Source organism: Martes martes (genome assembly GCF_963455335.1).
Source record: "Martes martes genome assembly, chromosome: 9".
NCBI classification, from domain to species: domain Eukaryota; kingdom Metazoa; phylum Chordata; class Mammalia; order Carnivora; family Mustelidae; genus Martes; species Martes martes.
This window is the reverse complement of record NC_137896.1, coordinates 89,413,069-89,432,818: the sequence shown is the minus strand read 5'-3', so window position 1 is coordinate 89,432,818 and position 19,750 is coordinate 89,413,069. Positions and strand designations below refer to the sequence as shown.

At 43.8% G+C, this 19,750-nt stretch overlaps 1 protein-coding gene across 1 annotated transcript; it reads right to left on the bottom strand.

The window, feature by feature from the left end:
• Positions 1-12,280: 12,280 nt before the first annotated feature.
• Positions 12,281-19,251, bottom strand: LOC308349642 (uncharacterized protein C2orf78; the record flags this gene model as incomplete). Its single annotated transcript, XM_080814426.1, has 3 exons — positions 12,281-14,199; positions 15,067-15,828; positions 19,152-19,251. 3 exons carry the CDS (start codon positions 19,249-19,251, stop codon positions 12,281-12,283), a joined length of 2,781 nt encoding a protein of 926 aa, XP_080670552.1.
• Between the last annotated feature and the right edge of the window lie 499 nt (positions 19,252-19,750).

The following is a 19,750-nucleotide window of genomic DNA, read 5'->3' as shown; positions in this document are numbered from 1 at the left end:
CCGCCCCTCCCGCTGGTCTACCCATTGCACTTTCAAGAACGCAGGACCCATGGCGGCGAGCTGGTGGGAGGGGTTAGAACCACCACCTCCCCACCCCCGCCCCTCCCCCAAAAAAGACTGCCAATGAGGACAGAGCTCGGCAGCGGCCATCTTGGTAAAGGAAAAGCGACAAGGTAGAAGGGACAGCAAGTAGTTAAAGTAGTTAAATGATCAAGCTAACTTCTATTTGTGGAATTAATTTGACTTTGGGTCGAGTTTCCTGCCAGATAGCCCCTATACCACACTCACACAAATCCACAAATCAACATTCAAGAAGGGATTGGTGATGCAAGTACCTGGCTGAACTAAGCAAGGTTTCTAAATTGGTGGAAAAAAACAAAACAAAACAAAAAAACCGCCAACCTCTTGAAAATTTCAGCTTGTTTGTGTCACTTCCTACGCAAAATTGATAGCCTGAGGTATTTGGCAATCGCTTCTATTACCTAGAAAAGGACTTAAGACTAACTTTTGAATGTTAGAACTCCAACACAATTTATTAAAAATGAGTGTTTGGGGGCACCTGGGTGGCTCAGTGGTTTAAAGCCTCTGCCTTCAGCTCAGGTCATGATCCCAGTGTTCTGGGATCAAGCCCCACATTGGGCTCTCCGCTCAGCAGGAAGCCAACTTCCTCCATTCTTTCTCTCTCTGCCTGCCTCTCTGCCTGCCTCTCTGCCTACTTGTGATCTCTGTGTGTCAAATGAATAAAATCTTTTTAAAAATAAAAATAAAAATAATGAGTGTTTGATTTCTAAGGGTCACGTGCCAAGCAATGGAGACCCAAAGATCTGTATGATGTGGTTCCTGCCCCTGCAGCCAGGACAGGCAGCTGTTTACACCAAGTACAAACAGTGGCATATTCTGTATATGGGTGTGTGTATGTATGAATATCTTGCACAGCTGCTTTCCAAAAAGGTCCTTCAAGCCTGCTATTCATTCTGTATCAGGAGATTTTGTATATCATCACTCTGATACTTTCTGCTCTCCGGGGACACTCTACCCACCAAACTTGGGGACCCTCCCTGTAAGTTCCTTAATGTGATGACATGACCTATCCTTCAAGGTCTTGCTTAAAGCCCCTGAACTGGTATTACTTCTTCCACTAGATCAGGGTTCAGATTTCTAATTTTCTGACTCTCTGTTGTGGATCTGTCTTTGGGATTTTCCCAAAGTGATTCTATGTGGTCATTGACTTTTGAGATTTATAGCTGAAAGGGCTTAACAGATTGAGACTCTTTCTCTCCTACAAGCATAAATAGGCATGTCAGTGCAAGGATCCACTATCAATTCTCCTGGATCTCATGCTGATAACTCTGGCAAGACAGTTGTAAAGGGCACCATGGGGGTCCTCAGAACTCTATTTCTCTACTGACTCTTTCCCTTCAGAAGGTAAACATAGTGGGTAGAGCCTGAAGAAATTGAGGCATGGGGGGAGCTGGTCTTAGGGAAGGCATACAATGCAATTGGAGTCCTGGCAGAAGTCAACACAGGACAAAATCCAACCCATCCAATTTCTCAATAAACATTTGTTGAGCATCTACTAAGTGCCAGTTGCTGTTCTAGGTGTTAAGGATACAGCCACGAACAAATCCAGCAGGTGGATATTGTTAATGTGCAAGTGCAAACAGAAGCAGAGCTGGTGGGGAAAACAGAGGCACCTGCTCCCATTAAGCACAGATTCCAAAAAGTAGCTCTTGGCTTTGTAATATTTAACATAACAAGTTAACAGAATTTACAAACATGCTAGAAGTTAAGAGTATGATGAGAAGTCTTTAAGAAGCTATGAATGGGAAACACATAAGAGGGGGTTGTGGAATAATCACAAACATAGCAACCATCACACATAGGCTGTCCTCGATATTAGAAAGGAGATATGCCCCAGTGATGGCAATTCTTAAGATCATGGCTAAGAGGATATAGTAAGCAGGATCTGGTTCACTCAGGAAGAGAATCTGTAAATATTGAACAGTTTTTGGCCTCTGGGACAAGTGGTCAGCACTCTTGGCTTTACAGGCATTGGAAACAACAAGCAAGAAAACCCTGGCCAAGGTGAAAATCTGACATTCTTCATTTCTTCATTAACAGGGCAAGTTGAAAACTGCACCCTTTTGTATGTGAAACCTGGAAATTAATGCTGCAAGAATTCTGTTGGCTCTTGGCTTAACTGAAGAGAATATTCTACTTACTCCTGCCCCCAAAATTGGAGGCTAAGCATCAAAGTATTCTGTCAGCAGAGAAGATTTAGCAGCTCACCTGGTGGGTCAAACCCAAGCTAGGAATTGAGGTGCTCTTTTCTTTCTGGTGCCCATACCTAGTCAATACATTTTCCCTGAATATAAGTCTCCATATGAACTCTTCAAAGTTCAGCGTCACTTACTCCTACACTCCTGTATGCTTATTTCTACCTGCTCCTTCCTGGGCAGCAGCAAAAGATTCCTAAAAGGCAAAATTCTTACTTCAATATACAGCATCAGGGTAGAGAGAAAATTCTCAGATGGGCTAAAAACAAGGAAATCTCCAGGCACATATCACTTGCTTCCTTGTCACTCCTGTGGTGAGCGACATACCCGGAAGGGCAAGGCAATGACATGAGTACAGGAATGACAACCCTTCTTACCTACTTCAATGCGATCTTACAACAGCAGCTAATATTCTTTTTAAAGCAAAAATCAGGTTCTATTGTTCCTGGGTTAAAAACCCTCCAATTACTTCCCATGGCAGTAGGAATTAAAAATCCAAACTCCTCACTGTGGCTTGTAGAATGACTTGGTCCCTGCTGCCTCTCTGACTTCATTTCCTACTCTCCTGTTTGCTTACTAGTCTTCTCCACACTGTCTGAACATCTGCTGTTCCATTATAGACCTTTGCACAGATGTTTCTTCTTCCTGAGATGCTCTTACTCTGGTCTTCACTTGGCTGGCTCCCTGTTATCATTCACGTATCAGTTTACATGTCATCTGCTCTGACCACACACTCTAAGTAGCCATCCAGCCATGCTCTATCACTCAGCGTTGTTTGAATTCTTTTCGTAGTCCTTACCATTGTCTGCTTTGGTCTTTAATGATCTGGATTGTTTATTGTCTTTCATTCCCCCTTAAAATACAATCTCTTGGAAGAAAGGAACTTTTTTTTTTTTTTTGCCTTGCTCACAAGTGTATCCCCAATACCTAGAAGAGCTTGGGACCCCAGAAGACCTCAATATTGTTGAACATTCAAATGTTGTTAAAATAAATGTTGCCTCACTGTCCCCCAAATTAATTACAAGGATGGCTAGCCAATTATAGTGATAACTGAAATGAACAATGAAAAACAGGGTCTACTATGCTCTTGGGACCAAGTCTTCTCTACAAGGTGGTTAGAGTTAGGAGCAGGAAACCTCCAAGGCTAGACACCTTCATTAATTGAGCAAATATTTGTTGAGTATGTGTCATGTTCAGGACTCTATGTCAGGCAATGGGCCTACAAAAATAGCAAAGAAAAACTCAGTTTCTGTTGTTTTAAGGCCCTCGTGGATGAGAGCTTGGAGCCATCAGAAGGGAAAACGTTCTTTAAAAGATAATTAACTGGGGCGCCTGAGTGGCTCAGTGGGTTAATGCCTCTGCCTTCGGCTCAGGTCATGATCCCAGGGTCTTGGGATCAAGCCCCACATCAGGCTCTCTGCGCCGCAAGAAGCCTGCTTCCCCCTCTTTCTGCCTGCCTCTCTGCCTATTTGCGATCTCTGGCAAATGGATAAATAAAATCTTAAAAAAAAAAAAAGATAATTAACTTTCTCAAGTTGATGCTAGGTGAGTTCCATGCCCCAAAACACTGAAACAGCCTATTTTGAACACTGCTAGGGAATGAAAGTGCTCTGAAAGCAAAAATGGAATGTGTACTAAAGACAAATTGTTCACATTGTTAAAATTTTTGCTGTGAACCCATTGGGACTATAAAATGACAAATAGAATTTTGAAAATAAATACTTTTTAAAAGACGTGGAAAGAGCTGTTCAAAAATAAGGGGGTGAAATGCAGCAAGTGTACTGAGATGTTTAATGCTGACATATTGCAACATATGCAACATTGCACATGCATGCAAATTATGTTCCTTTTCAGTTGAACTTGGAATTACCTGATGAAGATGTTGTTCCTTGAGAAGACAGCCACAGTAAAATTGGTAACATCAAGATGACTCTGAGGTTTAGAGCTCCACCTACAGTTTATTTGAAGACTGGTAACTCCAATGCCAAGAAAAATTTCTAGTTGGGAAAATTAGTTCTTCCCCATGCTTGAAAAGGTTTTTAATGTGTATGTATTGTTGCATTTAATGGTTGAATGTATAAATAAGAGGTCAACTTAACTTTAGACATATTTTATTGCTTTGTTACTTGTTAGTTAGTTGTGATTTTTATAATTTGGTTCCTAATAACTCAAAGCCTTTTGTTCTAGGTAAGATTGTCATTCTGAGGATTGTAAATTTCAACAAGGGTTAAATGAGATAAGAAATTTTAGGGCTATTTGAGTTGGACATTTTAGGTTGAGGGATTTTATGATTTTATATTCGGTTTCCATATTTCTTTGCCAAAATACTGTCGTATAGCTGGGCACTATACCTTTGAATGGGAGATTTTTTTAAAAGTTGCAGACCACTATAATTATGCTCTTTGAAAAATATTCATTCATTCAGTCAATCAGCTAATATTTATTGTGTACTCACCATGTGCCAAACATTGCTCAAGGCCTTGGGCATGTGTCAGTGAACAAAGCAGGCAAAACCCCAAAAACCGTGCCCTCAAAGATCTCACATGTTAGTGATGGGTGAGGAAGTGATGGATTATAAACAATTATCATGTTAAACAAGTAACTTACATAGCATATTAGAAGAGTCTAAGCGCTATGGGAGAAAAGGGAACAGATTGAAGGAAAGGAGAAATATAGAGAGGCAGTTGTAATTTCCAATAGTGTAGTCAGGGAAACCCTCATTAAAAAAATTTGTGTGAAGACTTTGTGGTAAGAAGAGCATTCCAGGCAAGAAACAACAAGTGCAAAGGCCCTGAGCCAGGAGCTTGCTTGTGGTCTTAAGGAACAATGAGGACTCAGAGTGACTGGAATATAGATGAGCAAAAGGGACCATAGCAGTAGGTCATGTAAGGTGGGGGTCAGCAAACTACAGTGTGAACTGTTTTTGTAAATAAAGTTTTATTGAGACACAGACATGCCCATTTGTTTACGTATTTTCTGTGGCTGCTTTCACGATACAACTGCAGAGCTGAGTAGTTGAGACAGGGACTATCTGGCTCACAAAGACAAACATACTTATTGTCTGGCTCTTTATGGAAAATGTTCCTGACCTTTGACATAGTTTGGACCATATTAGCTGTGGTAGGGACATTGGGTTTGACTCTGAGAAAAAAAGGGAGCCATGAGAGGGTTTTAACAGAAGAAAGATAGGATCTGACTTGTGTTTTGAAAGGATCATTATAGCGATCGTGAGGACAGATTTTAGAGAGGCAAGGGTGGGACCTGAGAAGCCAGTTTGGATGGTGTTCTCAAGGTACACCAGGGTGCCCCCAGGTACCACCACAAATTCATCAGGGTGTAGCAGGATATTTTAAATTTTTGAAGGGTCCACAGCAATATTGACATCTGTCAGATACCGTGTGAGCTTCCAGGTGGTTCACAGTTTCAACCTTAGGTCATGCTACTTTCCCTTCAGTGCTGCCATATCTTTGTGAAGCTGGGTTCTTGGCAGCACCTGGACTAAAAAGCCAGTCCTCTTTGAAAATCAATATGGGGCAGGAAATGAGACTGGCAGTGTCCAATTTCACTCCAAGGTTTGAGATGTTGTGCAGTGCCCAAGTCACACACTCTCCATTAGCAAGTAATCGTGGTTATTTAAAAGTAAAATAAAAATATTTTTTCTTTTATTTATAAGTATTATTTTTCAAAGTCTACTTAGTTTTTGGAGCATTGCATTATTGCACAATGTATTGTGTGATTGGAGCATTTTTCCTCTGGCTATTCTAATGACTCACCACAATCTGTGACTTAAAAAAAGAAATTTATTTTTTCGTAGTTCTGGAGGCCAGAGTCTGAAATCAGTGTCACTGGGACAAAATTAAGGCATAACAAGGGCTATACTCCCTCTAGGGGCTCTGGGGGAAGACTTCCTTCCTTTCCTCTTGCAGCTCTGGGGGCTGCTGGCTGCCACACTCCAATCTTTGCTTCCATTGTCACCTTGCTTTCTCCTCTGCTGTCCGTATCAAATCTCCTCCTGCCTCAATCTTATAAGGACACGTGTGAAGGGCACCTGGCTGGCTCAGTCGGTGGAGCACGGGATGTGATCTGGGGGTTGTGAGTTTGAGCCCCACACTGGGCAGAGAGAGTAGTTAATAAATAAATAAAAGGACATATATGATTGCATTTAGGACTTACCTTGCTAAGCTGGGATAACTTCTCCATATCAAGGTCCTTAATTAATCACATACCCAATGATCTTTTTTTTTTTTTCTAAATAAAGTCGTAATATATACAGGTTACAGGGATTAAGGCCTGACCTCTTTGGAAGGCCATTATCCAGCCTACTACAGGCATAAATACTTGGTATATTTTTGGCACCTAACTACTTGATAAATGGGACCATGAGGTTATTTCTTTGAGCCTATAGGTGAGACACAAGGGGTTCGATGAATAGAGAAAGTCTGGGAGCCTCTGAGTTAGGAGGCTCTGCCAATAACCCAGGCAGGAAATGAAGGAGCTTGGACTTGAGTAGAAAGGGAGAAAAGTGGTCAAAAGTAAACAAGTTCCAGATACCATTTGAAGGTAAGGCAGATGGAATTTGCTGATGTTCTGGAGGTGTGGTTGGTTGGGAAAGAGAAGACTCAAACAACTGCAAATCCTCCTTACACTTTTTCTGGAAAAAGTATTACTGTGATCTGAGATGAAGAACATGCTGCATGGACCAGATATTTTGCTGGAGAGGAGGGCAGATTGGTGGATTCCATGTTGCCCGTGTTTAGAGAAGTAGATACAAAGAGAAGAAAAAAAGGGAAGAAAAGATGCACATTCTTGACCAGGCCTGCCTCCAGACCTTCTACCTGCCCACAGGCTCATTCTGTCTCTCATCGTGGTCAAATGCCCTCCACCCATGAGGTTCTTAGAGGCTACTATGTTTCTGACATCTTATTCTAAACATGGATGGAGCAATACAGACATGAGGTTCCATGTCAGAGGACACTCAGAAAGCCTCATCTGAGCCAGTGCCCTAAAGAGGATAGGCCAAATGGGGCTCTGCTTTCAGGAACTGAAAATTACAGAACCCCCAAATTTAAAAATAATTATGTCAAATGGTGGGGTGGAATTTCATTTTTTTAATTAAAAAAATTTTATAAGATTTTATTTATTTGTCAGAGAGAGAGAAACCACAAGAAGGGGGAGCGACAGAGGGAGAGAGAGAAGCAGGCTCCCCACTGAGGCTGGAGTTCCAGTCGATCCCAGGACCCCAGGATCATGACCTGAGCAGAAGGCAGACGCTTCACCGACTAAGCCACCCAGGCATCCCTGAAGTGGAATTTCAGATGGATGGAGGTAGCAGCATCGTTTTTTAATCTCCCCAAACCCTCTCACAGAAATACATCAACCAAAACCAAATGCCCATGGGTAGCATTTGCCATAAAATTAGAAACCCCCAATATAAGGGGGTGGGTGTATTGTAAGCCGTAACAGTTGTTTTTTCCTTTTTTTGTAATGCAAATGCCTGACCTAAGCTTTGATTGCTGAGTTACCCATTTCTGCATCCCCTTCAAAGACAGTTATCTTCAATAAACACAGTACTAGCCACACTGGGGAGAAATACCCAGGCCACCTTCCCCCAACTGAAGCTCCTCTGATTTAGAAATCTTGGTCAATTTCAATAACTGACTTTTTGGACCACTTGTCTTTTCTTTTCCCATAACTTCCCACTCCTATGTTTTAAATTCGCCACCAAGGAGTGAGTGCTTGAAACTCTTGCCCCCCCCCACCCCTCTTGACCCCAACCAGAGCAGAACCCCTTCTCCCAGTGCTCTGTCTGTACCTGCAACCTCACCATGGGGCTCCAGGTATGCTGAGTAATTCCCAGGTCTTGTAAGTAATAAACCTCTACTTTTTTTTTTTTAATAAACCTCTACTTTTTCAAGCTTTTCTAATGGTGATTGCTAAAGGATTTGAAATCATAGTAAGACTCAGAGGGCTGCTCCAACCACATTGGTTATAGATGGGCTGAGTCAGGCATGAAACAGTGAGCAGAGCACCGCCCACAGGCGCAGACCTGCCTGGCCAGGGCATCTGCGCAGGAGGCAGGAGTCAACAGGACCCATCTGATGGCCTGGACTGCAGGAGGACTTCAAACTGCTAGCTGGTATTCACTCAGCAGATGGGCCAATGTGAGAACAGCAGCTGAGACCCGGAGGGGTCTTGTCTACTCACCTAGTGGTTATGTACAAGGTGACCCGGAGGGTGTCTAAAGGTCTGGGGTGCTCTTGCCCCCTCTGTCTGGACACTGAGCAGCCCGAGCGCTGTTCCAGGATGTGGCCCGGAAGAGAAGCTTCTCACAGAACATCAGACACAAAGGGAAATGTCTTGATAGAAGTCTGGGGAAGGCAACAGAGCCAGGAAACCTCAGAAAGCAAGCTGCCATGTTTTTGAATGCTACATTTCACAAACAACGACGACAACCCAAAAAGCAAATTCAGAGCAGTTAGAAAACCGGTCCTCAACCACCACTCCTTTCCCAAGTGCATGAACACTGATTTCACTTAAAACATGGACAAGAAACAAAGGATTGAGATCTAGTTTTATACAAAGGTAGTGTGGGGTCTGTCTCCATCAGATCGCTTGGCGGGCCCCCAGGTGTGGGGAGAGGATCCGAGGGATGCTCGGGGCTGGAAGGAGAAGGAATTCACCCGGAGGCAGAACAAAGGAGAGAGAAGTTTATTTAATCCACCGCAAGGTGGCGGCAGCGGTACAGAAGGAGGAGGGTGTCCGCGAGGAGACAGCGGGTGGAGCTGTATTTAAAGCGGGAAGGTGGGGAGGGATGGGACGTAGGCAATTTTTTGCTGTAACTGTGCCTGGCTGTAAGTAGCCCAGTGGTTAGTTAGGGCCTATGGATATTTTGAGGTGGGTGCCCAATGGGTCCGAGTGTATCCAGCCACATGGTCGCTCCAATCAGTTTGCCTAAAAAAGCAGCCTCTACATGCAGCATCAGAAAATGAGAATAAGGAGCAGAAGAGCGTCCCCTCAGACGTGGAAAGCAAGTCCCAAAAGACAGGCCCACAAAACAAATCAAAGTCGGAACATGCAATTTCAAAACAAGCTAGAAGACACAATGCAAAAGATGAAAGAATACGGTGCAAGCGAGGGAAGGGCAAGTTAACATCCAACAGCTCCAGAGTTTCTTTTTGGGGTGATGAAAAACCTCTGCAAGTGGCAAATGGCATTTTGGGTTTTGTTCTATTTCCGTGAGAAGGTTGGAGAGATTCAAATACTAGGCTGCTGCCTCCGTCTTTCCCGAGTCCTGCTCAATTTTTGGACATAATTATTTTAAACGTGGATGGTGTGGATGGTCGTGCCACATCAGGGATGTCGTTACTGCAGCTGAATTCTATGCTTAATAATGGTTAAATGGTCAATTTTGTGTATGTGTATTTTACCATAGCAAAACAAAAAAAAAAAAAGAAAGAAAGAAAGAAAGAACAACATAAATCAGAATTTGGTGAGGTGAAAGAGCTCGGGACAGAATTAAAAATAAATTTAAAAATTTCCGAAATGAAGGCTCTAATTGAAAATAACAAGAGTTATTGAACATAATGGATAATGCCTTAAGTGAAACAAACAAGAAAAATAGGAAATTTTTAAAAATAAAAAAGAAGATAAAAAGAATTCTAGAGAAATGGCAAATACAAAAGATTGGCAAAAAAGCCAGGACAACTCTGAAAAGAGTAATACAAACACATGTAAGAATTTAGCATGCTATAAAAGTGACATTGCAAATCAGTGAGACAAATTAGTCAAAACACTGTGATATATACATGTTGAGACAAATAATTTCTCTGGAAGGATTCACAGTGTGGCAAAAGTAGATGTCTCTAAGGGAGCAGGGAAATGGGCAGCTAGATACTTCTGTTGAAAGCCTTCTGTACCTTGTCCTATCATGTGAATTGATTACCTCTGAAGTCTGACTGCCTGAGATCAAACCCCAACTCCCCGGATTGCTAGCTCTTAACCTTCGGCAAATTCTTGACACTCTCCAAGCCTATCTCATTATTTGTGAAATGGAGTGAATAAACTCTCAATAAACGTAAAATACTAGCAGAAACAACCCAAATGTCCACAAACTGATGAATGGTTAAATGAATGTGATAGAACCAGGCAATTGAATTATCACAGTCCTAAAAGGCAATGATGTGGACACTCTACAACATGGATGAACTTTGAAGACAGGCAGACACAAAGGTCAGTGAGAGTGAGAGTGAGAGAGGTCAGACACAAAGGTCGTGTATTGTATTATTTCATACATATGAAATACCCAGAAAAGTCAAATCCAGACAGACAGAAAGCAGATTCCCTAGTTGTCAGGGGCTGAAGGGAGGAGGGAATGAGATGTGACTGCTAATGGTTAAGGGGGTTTCTTTTTGGGGTGGTGAGAACGTTAGGGGTTAGATAATGATGGTTGCACAAGCTTGTGAAATTACTAAATGACACTAAATTCACAGTCTCAAAAGGTGACTTTTATGGTATGCTAATTATATCTCAATACAAAATAATTTTAAAATGCAAAGTACCAGTTTTCCCATGGTGACTTTCGGCAGTCCTCGCCCTCCCCCACGCCATTCCCTTTAAGACTCCTCCCCTCCCCTCCTCTCCCCACTCTCCTCTCCCCTGCCCCAACTCTATTCCTCTCCCTCCTCCCTTCCCCTCCCAGTCCCCTCCCGTCTCCTCTCCTCTCCTCCCCTTCCCTTCCCTCCCCTTCCCTTCCCTCCCCTCCCCTCCCCTCTCCTCTCCTCCCTCCTGAGGCCTCACCAGGTCCCAAGCAGCACAGCTAGACCCTTGGCGCATGCGTGCTGCCCTAGTAGGCGCGCTACCCGGAGCGCTCCGACATCCGCTGTTCTTACCTTGAGGGGAGGGACCCCTCCAGCGGATTTTTCTCGTGAGCTTCGGTTGGACATGTTTAGAGAAGACGGCACGCGCGCCAGGGTCGATGGAGGACGACCTAGCAGGCCCCTCAAGTTAACATTTAGGTCCCTCCAGAAGTTTGATCTCGACGACCAGTAACCTCTGGACGCTGTGCTCTGAAAGCCGGGTTGGCTGCCTACGGGCGCTCGCAAATACTGAAGGCTTTGGAGCCCTGCAGGCCTCAAATGGAAGCCTTGTTCTCCGCCTGCAGCGTGATCTCAGCCCATTACTGAATCTCACTAGTCAAGTGGCCCAGCGGGACTAGCTTTGCATGTTGTCGTGCACATTCACTGGAGTGGTGCATTCGCAGGCCTGGTGCACAGGTGTTTAGGAGACGGTGATTTTTATCCCAGGCCCGGTTCTGGAGGGCCCTCCTGCTGCTGCAGGTCACTTGGCTAGGCTCCTGTTACCAGCTGTCCCCAGGATAGATGTGAGCCCTTGCCATCCATCTGGTAGATTCCCCTATGATTCGTACTCCCCTTACCCAACCATAGTCCTAAATGGATAAAGCAACCCAAACCTTCTGGAGGGGTGTCCCGAGTCTCTTGTTTTCAAAAATCCCTATCTGGTGGACATGGGATGTAGGGCCAATCTCCATGAAAAGCTTTACATGTTTCCTATCAAGCAAGACTCATCTGTCATCTTCAAGTCTACTCAAAATTTTCTTTTAAGCCTCACCTCAGACCCTGATTCTGCCATTTCCCCCACTCCTGCTTTTTATGAACCCATAAAATCTCCCTTCCTGTTTGGCCTTCCTAGGCCTAGACCAAGTTCCTTCTTCTTCTTTTCTTCTTACCTTTTTCTCTTTTCTCCCATCCAACTTCCCATTCTTTCTTTCTCATGCAGCCTTTGATCCCCACCCACACCAAAGAAAGACCACAGTTAACAGCATCTCAGAACTCAAAAGGCTTCTTTATTTCTAATCTACTAATTCTATTTATGATGTTTTATTAAGTCTTAAAATATATGCAAATAAATAGAGAAACTTATACCTATCTATCTATATATGCATGAACAGTGGGTACCCAGAGTGGTACAAACAATCTTAGCATCTCTTATATTGCATAGCCATAGTATCGAGCAATATCCATATCCTTTTCCCTCTCAATGAAATATTGCACTTTCCCCAAAGAGGTGTATTTGGCAGCATTCTCACGCTCTTGCTGAGCCTGCCTCTTCATGGCCTCCCTCTCTGGCCTCTGCTCTTTTGTGATGGGCTTTGACATGACTGGCTCAGGAACATTGGGTTTCCTCCACGGAATTGGTTGAAAGCTGAAGTCTTGGAGTAGAAATTGGCTTTGAGCTTTGGGTGGTGACTGGGGCTTGGTCACAGCAGTGGGGACAGGCTCCCGCTGGAGAGAAGTGCAAGATGATGTTTTGTAGGGTGCAGGCCTCGAGGCAGCAGACTGCGGGACACTAGGCCGGGTCAGGTTGGTCAAGCCCGGGCGGGTGGGATTGGTTGAAATTGGCCGAGCTGGTCTGGCAGGACCTGTCAAGGAGGCGGGAGTCGGCCGGGATGAATTGACTGCAACAGGCTGAGCTGAGCTAGTAGAACCAGGCCGGGCAGGGTAAGCCATGTTAGACCGATGTGAGGCCAGAGACTGTGGCCTCCGAGAAACAGGTCGAGCTTGAGGCTTCTCGTAGGTTGGAAAAGGCAAAGGCACCAACTTGACCTTCCCAGGAGGTGGGAGCTCATACTGGGATGGAGATGGACACTCTTCGTCAGCACCTTTGCTTAGTTTCTGGACTTTGACTTGTTTTTTCTCAGGACCTTTGCCCTCACGTGGTGTATCAAGCCATGGTTTGATAGCTGGGGGTGGCTGGGCATTTTTCGAGTTGCTGGAGCTTACCAGGGCCCGGGAGGAGGACAGCCCGGTTTTCTTATCACTCTTCTTCCCCAGGGCATGAAAAACCTGCACAGACTCCAACATGTGCATGCCTAGGCAACTTCGAGGCTTCTTAAAGCTCTCTTGGCTAAGCTCGGGTTGATTTTTCTTCCGCTTCCCCTTGGGAATGGTTGGCTTCTCTTCTGCCTTGACTTTGTTTCCAGACTGCTTACTCTCTTCTGCTTTCTTGGGATTGTTTTCTCTGGTCCTTTTGGTCTTTTCCTGCCCATGGCTCTTCGTTTTGCTGGTCCTGCTGGATGCCGCTTTCTGAGACTTGCTGTTGGAATGCTTGGCCCTGTTCACAGGAGCCCTGTCACCGTCTGCAACATCGCAAATAATCACTTCTTCCCCTAACAGGCACTCTGGGTTCTTCGCCTGGATTTTGGTCTTGGGAGCGCCGTTGATCGGCTCAGTGGCTTTGTGTTTGTTCTTCCTGACGTGATCAGAGGGAGCCTTTACGACGCTTGACTTCTCTTGCACCTGTTTCAACTTGCTGACTCTGGTATCTTTGGCTTTCATCACCTTGGGACCTTTGGCTTCATCAAGGTCTTCCAAGGAATTAAAGAGCTGGGGAAGATGAATGTCCTCCACCAGTGTAGCGATGTCTGCAAAACCACTACTAGATTCAATCCCATTTTCAAGGGTCACTTGGTCTTCAAGACCCAGGGTATTTTTTCCCAGATCGGTGTTTTCAGAAACAGGCTTCTCCTCCTGGCCCAGGGGATCGATGCAGGCCAGGAGCTGGTGAATATCAGGAATTTCTAAAGGAAGTAGGGGAGGATCTTGGTTTTCTATTGGGATCTGGTAGACATCCAGAGACTTTGAAAGCTTGGTTTTAATATCATCCACATTCTTATTCTCTGTTTGTTCCTGGCTTGGAGCTGGAGGCAATGCCAGGACATTATTAGAACTCTGGACTGGAGCTATCATTGAGATGTCTCCAAGCTCAGGTGGTGGGTTACTTTCAAGGATCTGGATATTTCTGCTACTGCAGGACTTGGGGAATTCTGGAGTTTGTGGCAGACGATATGTCTGACTTGGAGGTTGTAATCCCAGGGAAGTCTCCATCCCCAGGGAAGTCTCCATCACTACAAAGGAATCAAGGAAAAAGTCATTCCCTGGTAAGTGAGATGCTCCCCCTACACACTAACACAGGAATCGTGTACTTTCCAGCAATGGGCAGGGTGGTTCTACCAGCCTTTCTTAAGGATCAAGGACAGCAGGGTGTGCTAGGAGATACAGGAGGCGACTTCTAGTTCTTACAGGTGATCATTTGGTGTCATTGGTTCTTGGTTTTCTTTGTATTTTATAGGGTTGTTATAAGTCAAATAAGAAGTGGTTTTTATATTATGAAATTCTCAACAAAGCCTAGCCTTCTCATATAGAGTCACTTCAAGTCTCTCCCCTTTCCTTAGAGAATAAGAATGCTTCACACCGTGACCTGGGAGAGGGAATGGAGCTCTTCCTGATAAAATACACAAGCGAGGGTAAATTCTTAGCCTGCTTGCTCTGGACAGGATCTCGGAACGTGAGGTCTCAAATCCTGGTGTGAATTAAGGAAGTGAGGAAAAGTTAAACTGGCTCCATCCCAACAAGAGTTCCGAGACACTTTCCAAAGACACTGAAGCAATAGCTCAGGGAAGGGAGCTCATTACCGTGGGACAGTATGGGGAGGCTGATTGGCTAGGACGGTGACATGTGTGGCAGCCCTCACTATGCTCTTGGGGCTCCTGCCCCTGCAGCTTAGCTGGCCATCACAGTGTGCCCCCTTCCCACCTCCATGCAGGCTTCTGAAACAGAGCCCGAAGATGGAGAGCACCGAGTGAGGGTCGTGGTTATTTCTGTCTCAGGACTTAAGTTCTGTCAATCTGTGGACTCGCTAGCTCTCAGCTGCAGGTTTCACCCTCTTTTTGAACGCTGACCTTGTTTCTCTCCCTCTCGATGCCTCTACTCACCTTGAAAACTTGTTTCTGTGATGGGCTGAGCAGACACAGAGTAGTAAATTCCAGAGGTGGAAGCTGGTGGTAGGACGTTTGCGGGCTGAACCTCCTTGAGGACCATTACCATTTCCGGCTGAGGGACAGAGGCCCTACTCCCCGCATAGGACACTGAGCCATAGGACTGCAAGCAGGGGCCAAATTCTCCAGACAGTAGAGGCCCCAGTGTGCCTTGATTATAGTAATATACTTGCCTTCCTTCCTGGTAGGGAAGTGCTAGGCTGTGTCCTTGATTTGGCATCTGAGATGGTGTTCCCTGAACAAGGCTGGCAGGAAGGGATGGGTACAGAGAGACCATGCTACTGGCCTCTGAAGTTTTATCATACGGGGCTGCCAGAGACATGGAAGACACAGCCGCGTCCTGGTCAATGACAGTGACAGTGAAGTCTCCAAGTGAAGAGGACTTCTTTTCGGTACTTCCTGTGACATCCCACTCGAAAACCCCGGGATAGGAAGCAGCTGCCGTGGAAAGCTGGCTCTGGCCAGTAACCCCAGACAACATAGTTGTGCTGGAATGTTGGTAAAGGTAGGCACTCCCCATGAGTGGCTGGAAGGAGGCGCCAGAAACTGATGGCAGCAGCCATGCGGAACTGACCGCTGGAGCAGAGACCCGGGAGAAGTTGCAGACGTTTCCTGTCAGGGAAGCTGCATTGGTTACCACGGGGAGGGAGAGCTGCAGAGAGTTTGGAGGTCCCAGCAAAGATGGATTTGGGAAATTTTCTGTAGGGAACAAGAGGGTGATGAAAAATCAGGGGGATGGATCAATTCTATGCTCGAGGAACAGCATTATCTTAAAGTTGTTGCTACCAGGGAAGCCTCTGATACCAACCCTTGCTGAGATACCAAAAGGCAAACCATGGAGGATGGTGGTTCTGTTCTCTTGTCTAGTCACCGCCCGGGCTCCCAGTCAGGGCCCCCCGCGTGCAGCAGACCCAGGCAATGTGCTTCACACATGGTTCTGCAGGCCAGAAGCGGCCTTCTTCTCCCTGCCCTAGCTTTGCCGGGGGCCTGCCCCTGCAGCCACTTGCATCCGCTTCCCAGAATGAAGCGTTTCAGCACTCCAGACGGCTCGGAGAGCCTCTGGTCTCATGTTCTCATTCTCTGAGGGACAAAACTGAGGCTCAGAGAGGTCACTTCGACTTATTTGAGGTCTCCCCCGACTTTAGGTCTCATTATCAGGCTACAGAGCCTAAGGATCCTGACTTCTTGCCAGGACTCTGCTCTGAGCCCAATACCGCCAGAAACCAGGAGAAATGAACGCATATAGACTTTTTCTCCCCACATTAGAGAACAGTACAGCTATGACCATTGTAACTTCGGTGTCTCATTGGGCTTGTGCACTTCTCATGCTGTTACCCAGAGTTCACGTACAGCTCAGTCCAGCTGGTAAATATAAAGGGTCCCTCTTGATGTGCCTGATGGGCTCAGTCAGAAGGGTGTATGATTCTTGATCTCAGGGTTGTGAGTTCAATCCCCATGATGGTTATAGAGACTACTTGAAAATAAAATTTTTTTTAAAGGAAAAAGGGTCATTTTTACCCTTTAAAACCTGGTTTCTGATTTACCTCAAAATGACTACCTGAGAGTGTGTTTCTCAGGAAGTGCTTTTTGAAAGAAAAAAGTTATTTAAACTCTCTCTGAGCTCCAAATTACTCATCTATAAAGTGGTTATAATAATAATAACAACAATAATAATGGAAATAATTCTTGCATGAATGTGAATGAAAGTGATACATTACACTTTTTATATTTTTATATTTTTTATATTTCTGAAGGAAGATATAATATGGTCTGGAAAGACAGACAAATCATGAAAAACATGTATTACAGAACTAAGAAGAAATATATAGATATTACCAAAAACTGGGCTATGTAGTGAGCTAATAAATGAAGTTCTGTATCATGCATGCAAAATAGTGGAAGTGAATATTGCTACCCTGTTTGGCCAGAACACAACCCATAATAGAAAGTGATTTTGAATGAGTTCCTAGCCAGTGCATTCAGAGTAGACAGATAAGTAAAAATTGCCTCACAAGTAGCAAATGCCATGAATGTGAATGTAAATGTAGCCATAATTTTTACAAATATTTCAATAAAATCTGGTACAGAGCAGAGAGGGAAATAATAACTGTAAAGGAATTCCATTATTGTGTTCATTCACATTTTTTTCTGAATATTACCCAGCAAGTAACAGGTACTAGGTCTAGTAGAAATATATATTTCAACTGTACTCTACCTCTGAAACTAATAATATAATCTCTGTTAACTAACTGAACTTAAGTTAAAAATTTAAATAAAATCAGAAGAAAACAATAAAAAGAGAAATATATATTTCAATATAATCGTATAACAAAAAAGAACACTTAACCTGTACCCCTGGAGCTAATAATACATTATATGTCAATAAAAAATTAAAAAAAAACACTTAAAAAAGCATCATGAAGGTTTTTATACTCATCCAAAAATATATTTTAATCATCTTCAACATCTAGGAAAATGTCACCCTCAAAGCCCAAAAAAGCCATCGTCACTAAACTCAAATTTAAAAAATTTTAATGTAGGAAAACCAGAGACTCCACAAAACTGTTTTAGATAAATGTGGAATTAGAGATGTGGGGCTTGACTTTCTTTTTCTATTTCTTTTCTTGTTAGATTGCTCACTAAGATCTAAAAACAGATGTGTGCCCTCTGTGTTGGGAAGAAAATAACTGTAGAGATGAAAAGCAGTCTTATGATTCAATCTAGGAGACGCCAATTTTTCAACAAACTTAGTCTGATTTTTAATAGGCAAAACATCTATGTAGCTTAAAAATCAAAATGAAATAAAACTGAAAATTCTGTTTCTTTCAGCCCCCTTAGATAGCCACTTTTATTAGTTGCTTGTTGATAGGAAGCATCCTTTCTAAATTATATTTCTAAAATGCTTTACATTTTAAACTGTTAAGTGCCATCTGTGTTCAGGGAGGAATGAACAAAACCCAGACAACTGAGTATGACTTTTCCGTAAGCTACTTTTCCTAGTGATGCCCTATTCTGGCCATCCTTTCTTGCCTAGTCTAGTAGTGGAAGTGTTTGCTAAAGTCAGTTTTGTTTGGCCCTGGTCACAGCAGATTTCAGTTTATGCTCTTTCTGCTTTAATTTAAAATCTTTGGTTCTCTCCAACATTCCATCCTAAACTACCTCTTTTTTTCTTGAGAGCTCCTCTGTGCTCTTCCCTTTCATTCTTTTTTTTTTTTTAAGACTTTTTTTTTTTTTTTAAATTCTGGAGAGAGAGGGAGAGAGAGAAAGAAGCAGACTTCCCGCTGAACACGCAGGGAGCCTGATGCAGGGCTCCATCTCAGGAGATCATGGCCTGAGCCCAAGGCAGATGCTCAACTGCTCAGCGGCTCAACTGAATGAGCCACTCAGGTGCCCTGCTTCTCCTTCATTCTCATATTTTCTCCTCCCCCTTGGTTCCTGTTGGCCTGGGCTGAAGGAAACAATCCTGAACTTCCTTACCTTCGAAGACGTGCCTCCCTGGAGCCCACTCTTCTCCCTCCTCTTTCCCTGTTTTCCCTTTTTGCCCATGCTAGGTAGAAAACTTCAAATCATATGACTCTAACTTTCTGAACAGCACTGAGTTTAAAATACTACAGTTGAAGTATTAGTGGAGGGAACATTTCAGATGAAACTTCTTGGTAAATAGTTAGGTTTCTACATAACCTAAGTTTCCTCTCTTTCTGTCGAAACACTCTCAAGAAGTCTCTGATTTCATTTTCTCCATGGGTGCCCTTTAAGACTCACAATGAGAAAAGAAAGGGACCAGAGAGAACAACCAATCTAACATCCTAACATAACAGATGAGGAAAAAACAGATTTTGTGATTCAATGACTTGTCCAAAGTCACACAGCTAGTAAATGCCAAAGTCAAAACTGGAATGAGTTCTCCAGATTTTTAGTTCAGTACTTTCTTTCCCCCATTAGTCTATGTTATTTTGAACCTACAACTAACTTTAGAGACAAAAAAAATCCAATGAAAAACTTTTAAAAGTTTCTTTCCTTACCAGACATGGTCAGAGAAGAAGAAGAAACATCCACTGCAGAAACAAGGGATGAGGAGCCGATCCTGGAGGATGTTGGAGCGGCTGAAGCCAAAGAGCGCATGTGTCCAGTACGAAGGTCACTGGTCACTGGTCACTTGCGATGATCCAAATTTATTTACAGACAACTCCATGGAAACCCCAAGATTCTACCAGGTGGTGGTAGGTTTGGTGGGAGAATGATGTCACAAAGCAGGCAGTTTAAAGGTATGAGGGAGCCAATGGGGAGGTCAGATTCCCAATAGCAAGACGGGATTGGGTAGAAGGAGTGGTAGGAGAGCTAAGACAACACCTAAGTGGTACCTAACCCTATAAGACAGATGTGATAGCCCCACTTTCCCCAGGCTCTTATGTTCAGGAAATCATCTCAACGTTTCTTAGAGATGTTCATTAATATAATCAGCAAATAGTTATTTATATTCTATGTATCATATTTTATTTTGTGTATTCTACATTTATAAGTATACAGTTAATTAACATCATTAGAGATCATGGAAAGGCACATCTAGGTTGAACAATTACAGGTGTTCTCAAATAATATTAGTTGATCTGATCAGTGAACT